Source organism: Salmo salar, chromosome 14, assembly GCF_965601325.2.
Source record: "Salmo salar chromosome 14, fSalSal1, whole genome shotgun sequence".
Taxonomy (NCBI): Eukaryota; Metazoa; Chordata; class Actinopteri; order Salmoniformes; family Salmonidae; genus Salmo; species Salmo salar.
Genome location: NC_138304.1, coordinates 99719439 through 99733455, shown reverse-complemented (window position 1 = coordinate 99733455; position 14017 = coordinate 99719439). Strand labels below are relative to the sequence as shown.

Below are 14017 nucleotides of genomic sequence, written 5' to 3'. Positions count from 1 at the left end.
CTGGACGCTATGCTAGCAATAGACAACATGAAATCCACAGGGGCTGACCAATTAGATCCCGGGCTGCTTAAGTGGGCGGCGCCCATCATTGTTGGTTCAGAAAATATTCCAGAAGTCAGGAAATCAGCTGGTGCTGCCGGTCCATAAGGGTAGTGAGCTTAATAATGAATCGCCCCATTTCAAGGCTTCCTTGTTTACATTAACATTTTACATTTTAGTCATTTAGCAAACGCTCTTATCCAGAGTGACTTACAGTAGTGAATGCATACATTTCATACAATTTTTTTCCCCTCCGTACTGGTCCCCCGTGGGAATCGAACCCACAACCCTGGCATTGCAAACAGCATGCTCTACCAACTGAGCCACACGGGACCGTAGATAAGATTCTTTAACGCTTGATAAATGTACAACTTTGTTTTATCTGAGAAATGTATTTGAATGTAAACCAATCAGGGTTTAGGCCTGGGCACAGCACCATTACAGCAACCAGTCTAGTTGTATTTAACTAGACAAGTCCGTTAACAAATTCTTATTTACAAATTCTCCAAAACTACGTTGGATGCAGTTTATGGTAGATAAATTAACATTAGATTATCTGGCAACAGCCCTGGTGGACATTCCTACAGTCAGCGTGCCAACTGCACCCTCCCTCAAAACCTGAGACCTCTGTGGCATTGTGTTGTGTGACAAAACTGCACATTTTAGAGTGACCTTTTAATGTCCCCCAGCACAAGGTGCACCTGTTTTAATGATCATGCTGTTTAATCAGCTTCTTGATATGCCTGTCAGGATTACCTTGACAAAGGAGAAATTCTCACTAACAGATGTTACACACAGTTGTGCACAACATTTGAGAGAAAGACGTTTTTTGTACGTATGGAAAATTTCGGGGATCTTTTAATTCAGGTCATGAAACATGGGACCAACACTTTGCGTTTATATTTTTGTTCAGTGTAGTTTGGGTATGATATGTTTATTTATGTTGTATCATACTGGGCGCAATTGTAAAAGATAGCTAGGTCTCAATGTCTTCCCTGTTAAAATAAAGGTTAAATACAAATAAAAACTTCCACTCGCTCACACCTACTTCAAACCGCTCGCTCACACCTACTTCAAACCGCTCACTCACACCTACTTCAAACCGCTCGCTCACACCTACTTCAAACCACTCGCTCACACCTACTTCAAACCACTCGCTCACACCTACTTCAAACCACTCGCTCACACCTACTTCAAACCACTCGCTCACACCTACTTCAAACCACTCGCTCACACCTACTTCAAACCACTCGCTCACACCTACTTCAAACCACTCGCTCACACCTACTTCAAACCACTCGCTCACACCTACTTCAAACCACTCGCTCACACCTACTTCAAACCACTCGCTCACACCTACCTTGTGCATGATGATCTTTCTCTGTGTGGGTTCGGCCACGTCAATCATTTTCTGCACCACGTAATTGGCATACTGGTCCTTCATCATGGTGTACAAGGCACTGTGGGGCCCCTCAGTCAGACTACACACCTCGTCTATCAACACGGCCCGCTCCGCACGCGACGCATGGCTCACACACTTCTCCACTACATTACTGCAGAGAGAGAGAGGGTTAGCCACTGACACGCCACGTTAACTAACTTTGTGACAATCGAAGGTGTAAAATCGATGTGATTAATTGATGTGTGTGTGTGTGTACCTGGCAAACTTGTGTTGGCTGAGCCCCAGTACGTTTCCTCTGATCTCAGCAACTATCTTACTCTTGTCCTCTGCTCTGCCGTGTTCTAATACATGCTGGATCACATAGTTACCATACTGGTCCTAGCAGAGAGAGAGAGAAGGGAGAAACGGCTATACACAGAGTTCTGCATTTACGTTAGCAACTTGGCAAGGCTGAACTCTTCTTTCAACAAGTTTCAAGTTCTAGCCGTTTTAGCAGCCTAAACTACAATACATAAGGTCAGTGTGATGACAAATGTCCTCATCTTGACATCAGCAGTTTTGCAACAAAATGTCTGGTCGAACCGGTGGGCGTTTGTCACCTGCACCAGTTGTTCCGTGTGTTGGTGCAGCTCCTCCAGAATGGACAGGGTCTGTTCTGGAAGGCAGTGCTCTAGAATACGCTGGATCACTCTACAGCCGTAGGGATGGGTGGAGAGGGCAAATACCTGCACACACACACACACACACACACACACACACACACACACACACACACCAGTGAAAGACAGATGAAAGCCCATTCCTGATGACCTATTTAAGCAACTAGACAAACAATCACTAACATTTACACAACTGACTATCTGATGGGTAGGAATGAAAAATACAGGGAAAACAGAAGTGGAAATTGGTACCATTGTAAAATCCAAGAGTCCAATCAAATTTGACTGCTATACAGACAATCTGTGTGTGTGTGTGTTATATAAACAACAACAGTGTATAGTGCATTAGCAGTCTCTCCAGCAGTCAAAACACAGGCTCAATATTCTCTTTAAAAACACACACACGCTTTATGCTAATTCTGACATTTAGTTAGCGGATAAAAGAGAGCTGCCTCTGGGCTGCTGTTGCCGTTTCCATGGTGACCCACCTGTCCCCTGTGGGCGATGATGATGGTGTGTGTGTGTGTGTGTGTGTGTGTGTGTGTGTCACCCACCTGTCCCCTGTGGGCGATGATGATGGTGTGTGTGTGTGTGTGTGTGTGTGTGTGTGTGTCACCCACCTGTCCCCTGTGGGCGATGATGATGGTGTGTGTGTGTGTGTGTGTGTGTGTGTGTGTGTGTGTGTCACCCACCTGTCCCTTGAAGGCGTCGATGATGAAGTGTAACGCGTGGGGTTGAACACACTCGATACACTTCTGCACCACGTGATTGCCGTTCTGATCCTTCACACACTTCAACACGTGACCGTCCAACTCCCGTACCATCTCACTCTGCAACACACACACACACACACACACACACACACACACACACACACACACACACACACACACACACACACACGGTTACATCAAACACCAAATACTTTGAGGTTAGAGAAAACTGCATTTTTCAAAAACGCAAGACAATCAAAAAAACCTCTGCATTTTAAACTATTTGACCTGCGTTTCATACTGCAAGTCAACTCAATAGTGATCAGGGAAATATACTTCGCCTTCACAGAAAATACTTTAGTTCTACACACTCGGCAGAAAATAGGTTCCTTTTATCGGCTTTTAGGCTGGCAGCGACACAAGTAGGCTAAATGTGCTAACAATGAAAGATCATTTTCCCCAAAACGATGCATAGCCATCATATTTCTACTGTTTTGATTAAAGTTCATTTTACTGGAGAAAAGTAGGCTACACAGAGCGCGGTCTGCTGATAAAATGACCGTTCGTGAATTCTCATCCGAGTGGAGAAGTGCAACTGAAGCACAAAATGAGTCTGATGCCGAGCACAAATTACAATAACAAGTATTTTAGATCCGCGTTTACAAAACACAGCAAGATATTATTATATATTATTATATTATGCGTTTGACCTTTTACTCTGCGTGAAAAAAACACGACCCCTGAGATGCCTGGCCTTTTGGTTCTATGAGGAATTACTTTTGTAATAACCAGGATTAACAGTCTGACACGTACAAGCATTTTTATCCTCTTAAAACAACACCGCTGTCTGACTAGCATCTCCTGTACTTAAAAATGTTACCTTTATTTAATAACTAGGAGAGTCACTTAAGAACAAATCCTTATTTATAAATGACGGCCTACCCCGGACGACGCTGGGCCAATTGTGCGCCGCCCTATGGGACTCCCAATCACGGGCCGGATGTGATACAGCCTGGATTTGAACCAGGGACTGTAGTGACGCCTCTTGCATCGAGTGCCTTAGACCGCTGCGCCGGACTCAGCACACACCTTTTGCTTTGAGGCTTCTCATACACAATGTGTGTGTGATCGCGTGCCGCACGCGCGCACACGCACACACACACACACACACACACACACACACACACACACACACACACACACACACACAGCAGTTGAATACATACTATAACTTGTTGGTCTGAGGGGATGAACTCCAGGGCCTTCTGTATGACCCTACAGCCATACATCTGAAGGGCCAGAGACAGGACATGACCCCTGATCCTCTCTGCTACAGCCAGCTTCTGGTCCACACTGCCAAACTACAAACAGAGAGAGACAGAGAGAGAGACAGAGAGAGAGAGAGAGAGAGACAGAGAGAGAGACAGAGATAGAGACAGAGAGAGAGACAGAGACAGAGACAGAGAGAGAGACAGAGAGAGAGACAGAGAGAGAGACAGAGAGAGAGACAGAGAGAGAGACAGAGAGAGAGACAGAGAGAGAGACAGAGAGAGAGACAGAGACAGAGACAGAGACAGAGACAGACAGAGACAGAGACAGAGAGAGACAGAGAGAGAGACAGAGAGAGAGAGAGAGAGACAGAGAGAGACAGAGACACAGAGAGACAGAGAGAGACAGAGACACAGAGAGACAGAGACAGAGAGAGACAGAGACAGAGAGAGACACAGAGAGACAGAGACACAGAGAGACACAGAGAGACAGAGACACAGAGAGACAGAGACAGAGAGAGAGACAGAGACACAGAGAGACAGAGACAGAGGGAGAGACAGAGACACAGAGAGAGAGAGAGCACTGAATAATAACATCTGCATAGTAAGCAGTAACTTACTTATTATTACTATTATTGTTATTACTGTTATTGTTAATTCTATTATTATTGTTGTTTATCATTCCAAATAGTAGTGGTATGGGTAGTAATGGTAATGATAGCAGTTTAGTGATGGTGGTAGTAGTAGTAGTGGTATGGGTGGTAATGGTAATGTTAACAGTTTAGTGATGGTGGTGGTGGTAGTAGTAGTAGTGGTATGGGTAGTAATGGTAATGATAACAGTTTAGTGGTGGTGGTGGTAGTAGTAGTGGTATGGGTAGTAATGGTAATGATAGCAGTTTAGTGATGGTGGTGGTAGTAGTAGTGGTATGGGTAGTAATGGTAATGATAACAGTTTAGTGATGGTGGTGGTAGTAGTAGTAGTAGTGGTATGGGTAGTAATGGTAATGATAACAGTTTAGTGATGGTGATGGTGGTGGTAGTAGTAGTGGTATGGGTAGTAATGGTAATGATAACAGTTTAGTGATGGTGGTGGTAGTAGTAGTGGTATGGGTAGTAATGGTAATGATAACAGTTTAGTGAGGGTGTTGGTAGTAGTAGTAGTAGTAGTGGTATGGGTAGTAATGGTAATGATAGCAGTTTAGTGATGTGGTGGTGGTAGTAGTAGTGGTATGGGTGGTAATGGTAATGATAACAGTTTAGTGATGGTGGTAGTAGTAGTAGTGGTATGGGTAGTAATGGTAATGATAGCAGTTTAGTGATGGTGGTGGTAGTAGTAGTGGTATGGGTGGTAATGGTAATGATAACAGTTTAGTGATGGTGGTGGTAGTAGTAGTGGTATGGGTAGTAATGGTAATGTTAACAGTTTAGTGATGGTGGTGGTAGTAGTAGTGGTATGGGTAGTAATGGTAATGATAGCAGTTTAGTGATGGTGGTGGTGGTGGTAGTAGTAGTGGTATGGGTAGTAATGGTAATGATAGCAGTTTAGTGATGGTGGTAGTAGTAGTAGTAGTGGTATGGGTGGTAATGGTAATGATAACAGTTTAGTGATGTGATGGTGGTAGTAGTAGTGGTATGGGTGGTAATGGTAATGATAACAGTTTAGTGATGGTGGTGGTAGTAGTAGTAGTAGTGGTATGGGTAGTAATGGTAATGATAACAGTTTAGTGATGGTGGTGGTAGTAGTAGTAGTGGTATGGGTGGTAATGGTAATGATAACAGTTTAGTGATGGTGGTAGTAGTAGTAGTAGTAGTGGTATGGGTGGTAATGGTAATGATAACAGTTTAGTGATGGTGGTAGTAGTAGTAGTGGTATGGGTAGTAATGGTAATGATAGCAGTTTAGTGATGGTGGTGGTGGTAGTAGTGGTATGGGTAGTAATGGTAATGATAGCAGTTTAGTGATGGTGGTAGTAGTAGTAGTGGTATGGGTGGTAATGGTAATGATAACAGTTTAGTGATGGTGGTGGTAGTAGTAGTGGTATGGGTAGTAATGGTAATGATAACAGTTTAGTGATGGTGGTGGTAGTAGTAGTAGTAGTGGTATGGGTAGTAATGGTAATGATAACAGTTTAGTGATGGTGGTAGTAGTAGTAGTGGTATGGGTAGTAATGGTAATGATAGCAGTTTAGTGATGGTGGTGGTGGTAGTAGTGGTATGGGTAGTAATGGTAATGATAGCAGTTTAGTGATGGTGGTGGTGGTAGTAGTAGTAGTGGTATGGGTAGTAATGGTAATGATAGCAGTTTAGTGATGGTGGTAGTAGTAGTAGTAGTGGTATGGGTAGTAATGGTAATGATAACAGTTTAGTGATGGTGGTGGTAGTAGTAGTAGTAGTGGTATGGGTAGTAATGGTAATGATAACAGTTTAGTGATGGTGGTGGTAGTAGTAGTGGTATGGGTAGTAATGGTAATGATAACAGTTTAGTGATGGTGGTAGTAGTAGTAGTGGTATGGGTAGTAATGGTAATGATAACAGTTTAGTGATGGTGGTGGTAGTAGTAGTAGTGGTATGGGTAGTAATGGTAATGATAACAGTTTAGTGATGGTGGTGGTAGTAGTAGTGGTATGGGTAGTAATGGTAATGATAACAGTTTAGTGATGGTGGTAGTAGTAGTAGTGGTATGGGTGGTAATGGTAATGATAACAGTTTAGTGATGGTGAGTAGTAGTAGTAGTGGTATGGGTAGTAATGGTAATGATAACAGTTTAGTGATGGTGGTGGTAGTAGTAGTGGTATGGGTAGTAATGGTAATGATAACAGTTTAGTGATGGTGGTGGTAGTAGTAGTAGTAGTGGTATGGGTGGTAATGGTAATGATAACAGTTTAGTGATGGTGGTAGTAGTAGTAGTGGTATGGGTGGTAATGGTAATGATAACAGTTTAGTGATGGTGGTGGTAGTAGTAGTGGTATGGGTGGTAATGGTAATGATAACAGTTTAGTGATGGTGGTGGTAGTAGTAGTAGTGGTATGGGTAGTAATGGTAATGATAACAGTTTAGTGATGGTGGTGGTAGTAGTAGTAGTGGTATGGGTAGTAATGGTAATGATAACAGTTTAGTGATGGTGGTGGTAGTAGTAGTGGTATGGGTAGTAATGGTAATGATAACAGTTTAGTGATGGTGGTGGTAGTAGTAGTAGTGGTATGGGTGGTAATGGTAATGATAACAGTTTAGTGATGGTGGTGGTAGTAGTAGTGGTATGGGTAGTAATGGTAATGATAACAGTTTAGTGATGGTGGTGGTGAGTAGTAGTAGTGGTATGGGTAGTAATGGTAATGATAACAGTTTAGTGATGGTGGTGGTAGTAGTAGTGGTATGGGTGGTAATGGTAATGATAACAGTTTAGTGATGGTGGTGGTAGTAGTAGTAGTGGTATGGGTAGTAATGGTAATGATAACAGTTTAGTGATGGTGGTAGTAGTAGTAGTGGTATGGGTAGTAATGGTAATGATAACAGTTTAGTGATGGTGGTGGTAGTAGTAGTAGTAGTGGTATGGGTAGTAATGGTAATGATAACAGTTTAGTGATGGTGGTGGTAGTAGTAGTAGTAGTGGTATGGGTAGTAATGGTAATGATAACAGTTTAGTGATGGTGGTGGTAGTAGTAGTGGTATGGGTAGTAATGGTAATGATAACAGTTTAGTGATGGTGGTGGTGGTAGTAGTGGTATGGGTAGTAATGGTAATGATAACAGTTTAGTGATGGTGGTAGTAGTAGTAGTGGTATGGGTGGTAATGGTAATGATAACAGTTTAGTGATGGTGGTGGTAGTAGTAGTGGTATGGGTAGTAATGGTAATGATAACAGTTTAGTGATGGTGGTGGTAGTAGTAGTGGTATGGGTGGTAATGGTAATGATAACAGTTTAGTGATGGTGGTGGTAGTAGTAGTAGTGGTATGGGTAGTAATGGTAATGATAACAGTTTAGTGATGGTGGTAGTAGTAGTAGTAGTGGTATGGGTGGTAATGGTAATGATAACAGTTTAGTGATGGTGGTGGTAGTAGTAGTGGTATGGGTGGTAATGGTAATGATAACAGTTTAGTGATGGTGGTGGTAGTAGTAGTAGTGGTATGGGTAGTAATGGTAATGATAACAGTTTAGTGATGGTGGTGGTAGTAGTAGTGGTATGGGTGGTAATGGTAATGATAACAGTTTAGTGATGGTGGTGGTAGTAGTAGTGGTATGGGTGGTAATGGTAATGATAACAGTTTAGTGATGGTGGTGGTAGTAGTAGTGGTATGGGTAGTAATGGTAATGATAACAGTTTAGTGATGGTGGTGGTAGTAGTAGTGGTATGGGTGGTAATGGTAATGATAGCAGTTTAGTGATGTGGTGGTGGTAGTAGTAGTGGTATGGGTGGTAATGGTAATGATAACAGTTTAGTGATGGTGGTAGTAGTAGTAGTAGTGGTATGGGTGGTAATGGTAATGATAACAGTTTAGTGATGTGGTGGTAGTAGTAGTAGTAGTGGTATGGGTAGTAATGGTAATGATAACAGTTTAGTGATGGTGGTGGTAGTAGTAGTAGTAGTGGTATGGGTAGTAATGGTAATGATAACAGTTTAGTGATGGTGGTGGTAGTAGTAGTGGTATGGGTAGTAATGGTAATGATAACAGTTTAGTGATGGTGGTAGTAGTAGTAGTGGTATGGGTAGTAATGGTAATGGTAATGATAACAGTTTAGTGATGTGGTGGTAGTAGTAGTGGTATGGGTAGTAATGGTAATGATAGCAGTTTAGTGATGTGGTGGTAGTAGTAGTAGTGGTATGGGTAGTAATGGTAATGATAGCAGTTTAGTGATGGTGGTGGTAGTAGTAGTGGTATGGGTAGTAATGGTAATGTTAACAGTTTAGTGATGGTGGTGGTAGTAGTAGTAGTGGTATGGTAGTAATGGTAATGATAGCAGTTTAGTGATGGTGGTAGTAGTAGTGGTATGGGTAGTAATGGTAATGATAACAGTTTAGTGATGGTGGTAGTAGTAGTAGTGGTAGTAATGGTAATGATAGCAGTTTAGTGATGGTGGTGGTAGTAGTAGTAGTAGTGGTATGGGTGGTAATGGTAATGATAACAGTTTAGTGATGTGGTGGTGGTAGTAGTAGTAGTGGTATGGGTAGTAATGGTAATGATAACAGTTTAGTGATGGTGGTGGTAGTAGTAGTAGTAGTGGTATGAGTAGTAATGGTAATGATAGCAGTTTAGTGATGGTGGTAGTAGTAGTAGTGGTATGGGTAGTAATGGTAATGATAACAGTTTAGTGATGTGGTGGTGGTAGTAGTAGTAGTGGTATGGGTAGTAATGGTAATGATAACAGTTTAGTGATGGTGGTAGTAGTAGTGGTATGGGTAGTAATGGTAATGATAACAGTTTAGTGATGGTGGTGGTGGTAGTAGTAGTAGTGGTATGGGTAGTAATGGTAATGATAGCAGTTTAGTGATGTGGTGGTGGTAGTAGTAGTAGTGGTATGGGTAGTAATGGTAATGATGACAATAAAGCAGCTTGAATTTGAATTTGAAAAATTTGAGAACAGCTAACACACTTTAGGATGATGTAGCTGGCAAAACACACCAACAATTTACACACAGAGACAGGCCTGTTACAAATCAGACAATTCAAATAACTTCTGGAGAACCTACCTGGCAAACACCTAAATACCCCCCCCCCCACCACCACACAGGTCTGATACAAACCCCTAAATACCACCACACAGGTCTGATACAAACCCCTAAATACCACCACACAGGTCTGATACAAACCCCTAAATACCACCACACAGGTCTGATACACACCCCTAAATACCACCACACAGGTCTGATACAAACCCCTAAATACCACCACACAGGTCTGATACAAACCCCTAAATACCACCACACAGGTCTGATACACACCCCTAAATACCACCACACAGGTCTGATACAAACCCCTAAATACCAACACACAGGTCTGATACACACCCCTAAATACCACCACACAGGTCTGATACAAACCCCTAAATACCACCACACAGGTCTGATACAAACCCCTAAATACCACCACACAGGTCTGATACAAACCCCTAAATACCACCACACAGGTCTGATACAAACCCCTAAATACCACCACACAGGTCTGATACAAACCCCTAAATACCACCACACAGGTCTGATACAAACCCCTAAATACCACCACACAGGTCTGATACAAACCCCTAAATACCACCACACAGGTCTGATACAAAGCCCTAAATACCACCACACAGGTCTGATACAAACCCCTAAATACCACCACACAGGTCTGATACACACCCCTAAATACCACCACACAGGTCTGATACAAACCCCTAAATACCACCACACAGGTCTGATACACACCCCTAAATACCACCACACAGGTCTGATACACACCCCTAAATACCACCACACAGGTCTGATACAAACCCCTAAATACCACCACACAGGTCTGATACACACCCCTAAATACCACCACACAGGTCTGATACAAACCCCTAAATACCACCACACAGGTCTGATACAAACCCCTAAATACCACCACACAGGTCTGATACAAACCCCTAAATACCACCACACAGGTCTGATACACACCCCTAAATACCACCACAAAGGTCTGATACAAACCCCTAAATACCACCACACAGGTCTGATACACACCCCTAAATACCACCACACAGGTCTGATACAAACCCCTAAATACCACCACACAGGTCTGATACACACCCCTAAATACCACCACACAGGTCTGATACAAACCCCTAAATACCACCACACAGGTCTGATACAAACCCCTAAATACCAACACACAGGTCTGATACACACCCCTAAATACCACCACACAGGTCTGATACAAACCCCTAAATACCACCACACAGGTCTGATACAAACCCCTAAATACCACCACACAGGTCTGATACAAACCCCTAAATACCACCACACAGGTCTGATACACACCCCTAAATACCACCACACAGGTCTGATACACACCCCTAAATACCACCACACAGGTCTGATACACACCCCTAAATACCAACACACAGGTCTGATACAAACCCCTAAATACCACCACACAGGTCTGATACAAACCCCTAAATACCAACACACAGGTCTGATACAAACCCCTAAATACCAACACACAGGTCTGATACACACCCCTAAATACCACCACACAGGTCTGATACACACCCCTAAATACCACCACACAGGTCTGATACAAACCCCTAAATACCACCACACAGGTCTGATACAAACCCCTAAATACCACCACACAGGTCTGATACACACCCCTAAATACCACCACACAGGTCTGATACACACCCCTAAATACCACCACACAGGTCTGATACAAACCCCTAAATACCACCACACAGGTCTGATACACACCCCTAAATACCACCACACAGGTCTGATACAAACCCCTAAATACCACCACACAGGTCTGATACAAACCCCTAAATACCACCACACAGGTCTGATACACACCACTAAATACCCCCACACAGGTCTGATACAAACCCCTAAATACCACCACACAGGTCTGATACACACCCCTAAATACCACCACACAGGTCTGATACACACCCCTAAATACCACCACACAGGTCTGATACAAACCCCTAAATACCACCACACAGGTCTGATACAAACCCCTAAATACCACCACACAGGTCTGATACAAACCCCTAAATACCACCACACAGGTCTGATACAAACCCCTAAATACCACCACACAGGTCTGATACAAACCCCTAAATACCACCACACAGGTCTGATACACACCCCTAAATACCACCACACAGGTCTGATACAAACCCCTAAATACCACCACACAGGTCTGATACAAACCCCTAAATACCACCACACAGGTCTGATACAAACCCCTAAATACCACCACACAGGTCTGATACACACCCCTAAATACCACCACACAGGTCTGATACAAACCCCTAAATACCCCCACACAGGTCTGATACAAACCCCTAAATACCACCACACAGGTCTGATACACACCCCTAAATACCACCACACAGGTCTGATACACACCCCTAAATACCACCACACAGGTCTGATACACACCCCTAAATACCACCACACAGGTCTGATACACACCCCTAAATACCACCACACAGGTCTGATACACACCCCTAAATACCACCACACAGGTCTGATACAAACCCCTAAATACCACCACACAGGTCTGATACACACCCCTAAATACCACCACACAGGTCTGATACAAACCCCTAAATACCACCACACAGGTCTGATACACACCCCTAAATACCACCACACAGGTCTGATACAAACCCCTAAATACCACCACACAGGTCTGATACACACCCCTAAATACCACCACACAGGTCTGATACAAACCCCTAAATACCAACACACAGGTCTGATACAAACCCCTAAATACCAACACACAGGTCTGATACACACCCCTAAATACCACCACACAGGTCTGATACACACCCCTAAATACCACCACAGAGGTCTGATACACACCACTAAATACCCCCACACAGGTCTGATACAAACCCCTAAATACCACCACACAGGTCTGATACACACCCCTAAATACCACCACACAGGTCTGATACAAACCCCTAAATACCACCACACAGGTCTGATACACACCCCTAAATACCACCACACAGGTCTGATACAAACCCCTAAATACCACCACACAGGTCTGATACAAACCCCTAAATACCACCACACAGGTCTGATACAAACCCCTAAATACCACCACACAGGTCTGATACAAACCCCTAAATACCACCACACAGGTCTGATACAAACCCCTAAATACCACCACACAGGTCTGATACACACCCCTAAATACCACCACACAGGTCTGATACAAACCCCTAAATACCACCACACAGGTCTGATACAAACCCCTAAATACCACCACACAGGTCTGATACAAACCCCTAAATACCACCACACAGGTCTGATACACACCCCTAAATACCACCACACAGGTCTGATACACACCCCTAAATACCAACACACAGGTCTGATACAAACCCCTAAATACCAACACACAGGTCTGATACAAACCCCTAAATACCAACACACAGGTCTGATACAAACCCCTAAATACCACCACACAGGTCTGATACAAACCCCTAAATACCACCACACAGGTCTGATACAAACCCCTAAATACCACCACACAGGTCTGATACACACCCCTAAATACCACCACACAGGTCTGATACAAACCCCTAAATACCACCACACAGGTCTGATACAAACCCCTAAATACCAACACACAGGTCTGATACAAAAAAAATTGAAAGCAGGAAAAATCCATATATTAGCCGCGTCATTGTTTAAGCCGCGGGGTTCAAAGCGTGGGAAAAAAGTTGCGGCTTATGTCCAGAATTTACGGTACTCCAGTGCTAGCCTCTCTACACTGGCTTCCTGTTAAGGCTAGGGTTGATTTCAAGGTTTTACTGCTAACCTACAAAGAATTACATGGGCTTGCTCCTACCTATCTTTCCGATTTGGTCCTGCCGTACATACCTACACGTACGCTATGGTCACAAGATGCAGGCCTCTTTACTGTCCCTAGAATTTCGTAGCAAACAGCTACATTTTTATGGAATGGTCTGCCTACCCATGTGAAACACGCAGACTCGGTCTCAACCTTTAAGTCTTTATTGAAGACTCATCTCTTCAGTACGTCCTATGATTGAGTGTAGTCTGGCCCAGGAGTGTGAAGGTGAACGGCAAGAAGCAACGAACCGCCCTTGCTGTCTCTGCCTGGCCGGTTCCCCCCACTGGGATTCTCTGCCTCTAACCCTATTACAGGGGCTGAGTCACTGGCTTACTGGTGCTCTTCCATGTCGTCTCTAGGAGGGGTGAGTCACTTGAGTGGGTTGAG

General features: G+C 43.6%; 1 protein-coding gene across 5 annotated transcripts in view; it reads right to left on the bottom strand.

The window, feature by feature from the left end:
* Positions 1-14017, bottom strand: part of LOC106570615 (pumilio homolog 1) — a 48330-nt gene that overhangs the window by 1214 nt on the left and 33099 nt on the right. For 4 of the 5 annotated variants that reach the window (XM_082961335.1, XM_082961337.1, XM_082961339.1 and 1 more), the window contains 5 exons: positions 4040-4174; positions 2793-2930; positions 2041-2166; positions 1698-1819; positions 1400-1592 (listed from right to left, as the gene is read on the bottom strand). In XM_082961335.1, coding sequence (XP_082817461.1) covers positions 1400-1592; positions 1698-1819; positions 2041-2166; positions 2793-2930; positions 4040-4174 — 714 coding nt within the window. The remainder of the gene's footprint in view (positions 1-1399; positions 1593-1697; positions 1820-2040; positions 2167-2792; positions 2931-4039; positions 4175-14017) is intronic. The other variant, XM_082961338.1, reaches the window with a different exon arrangement.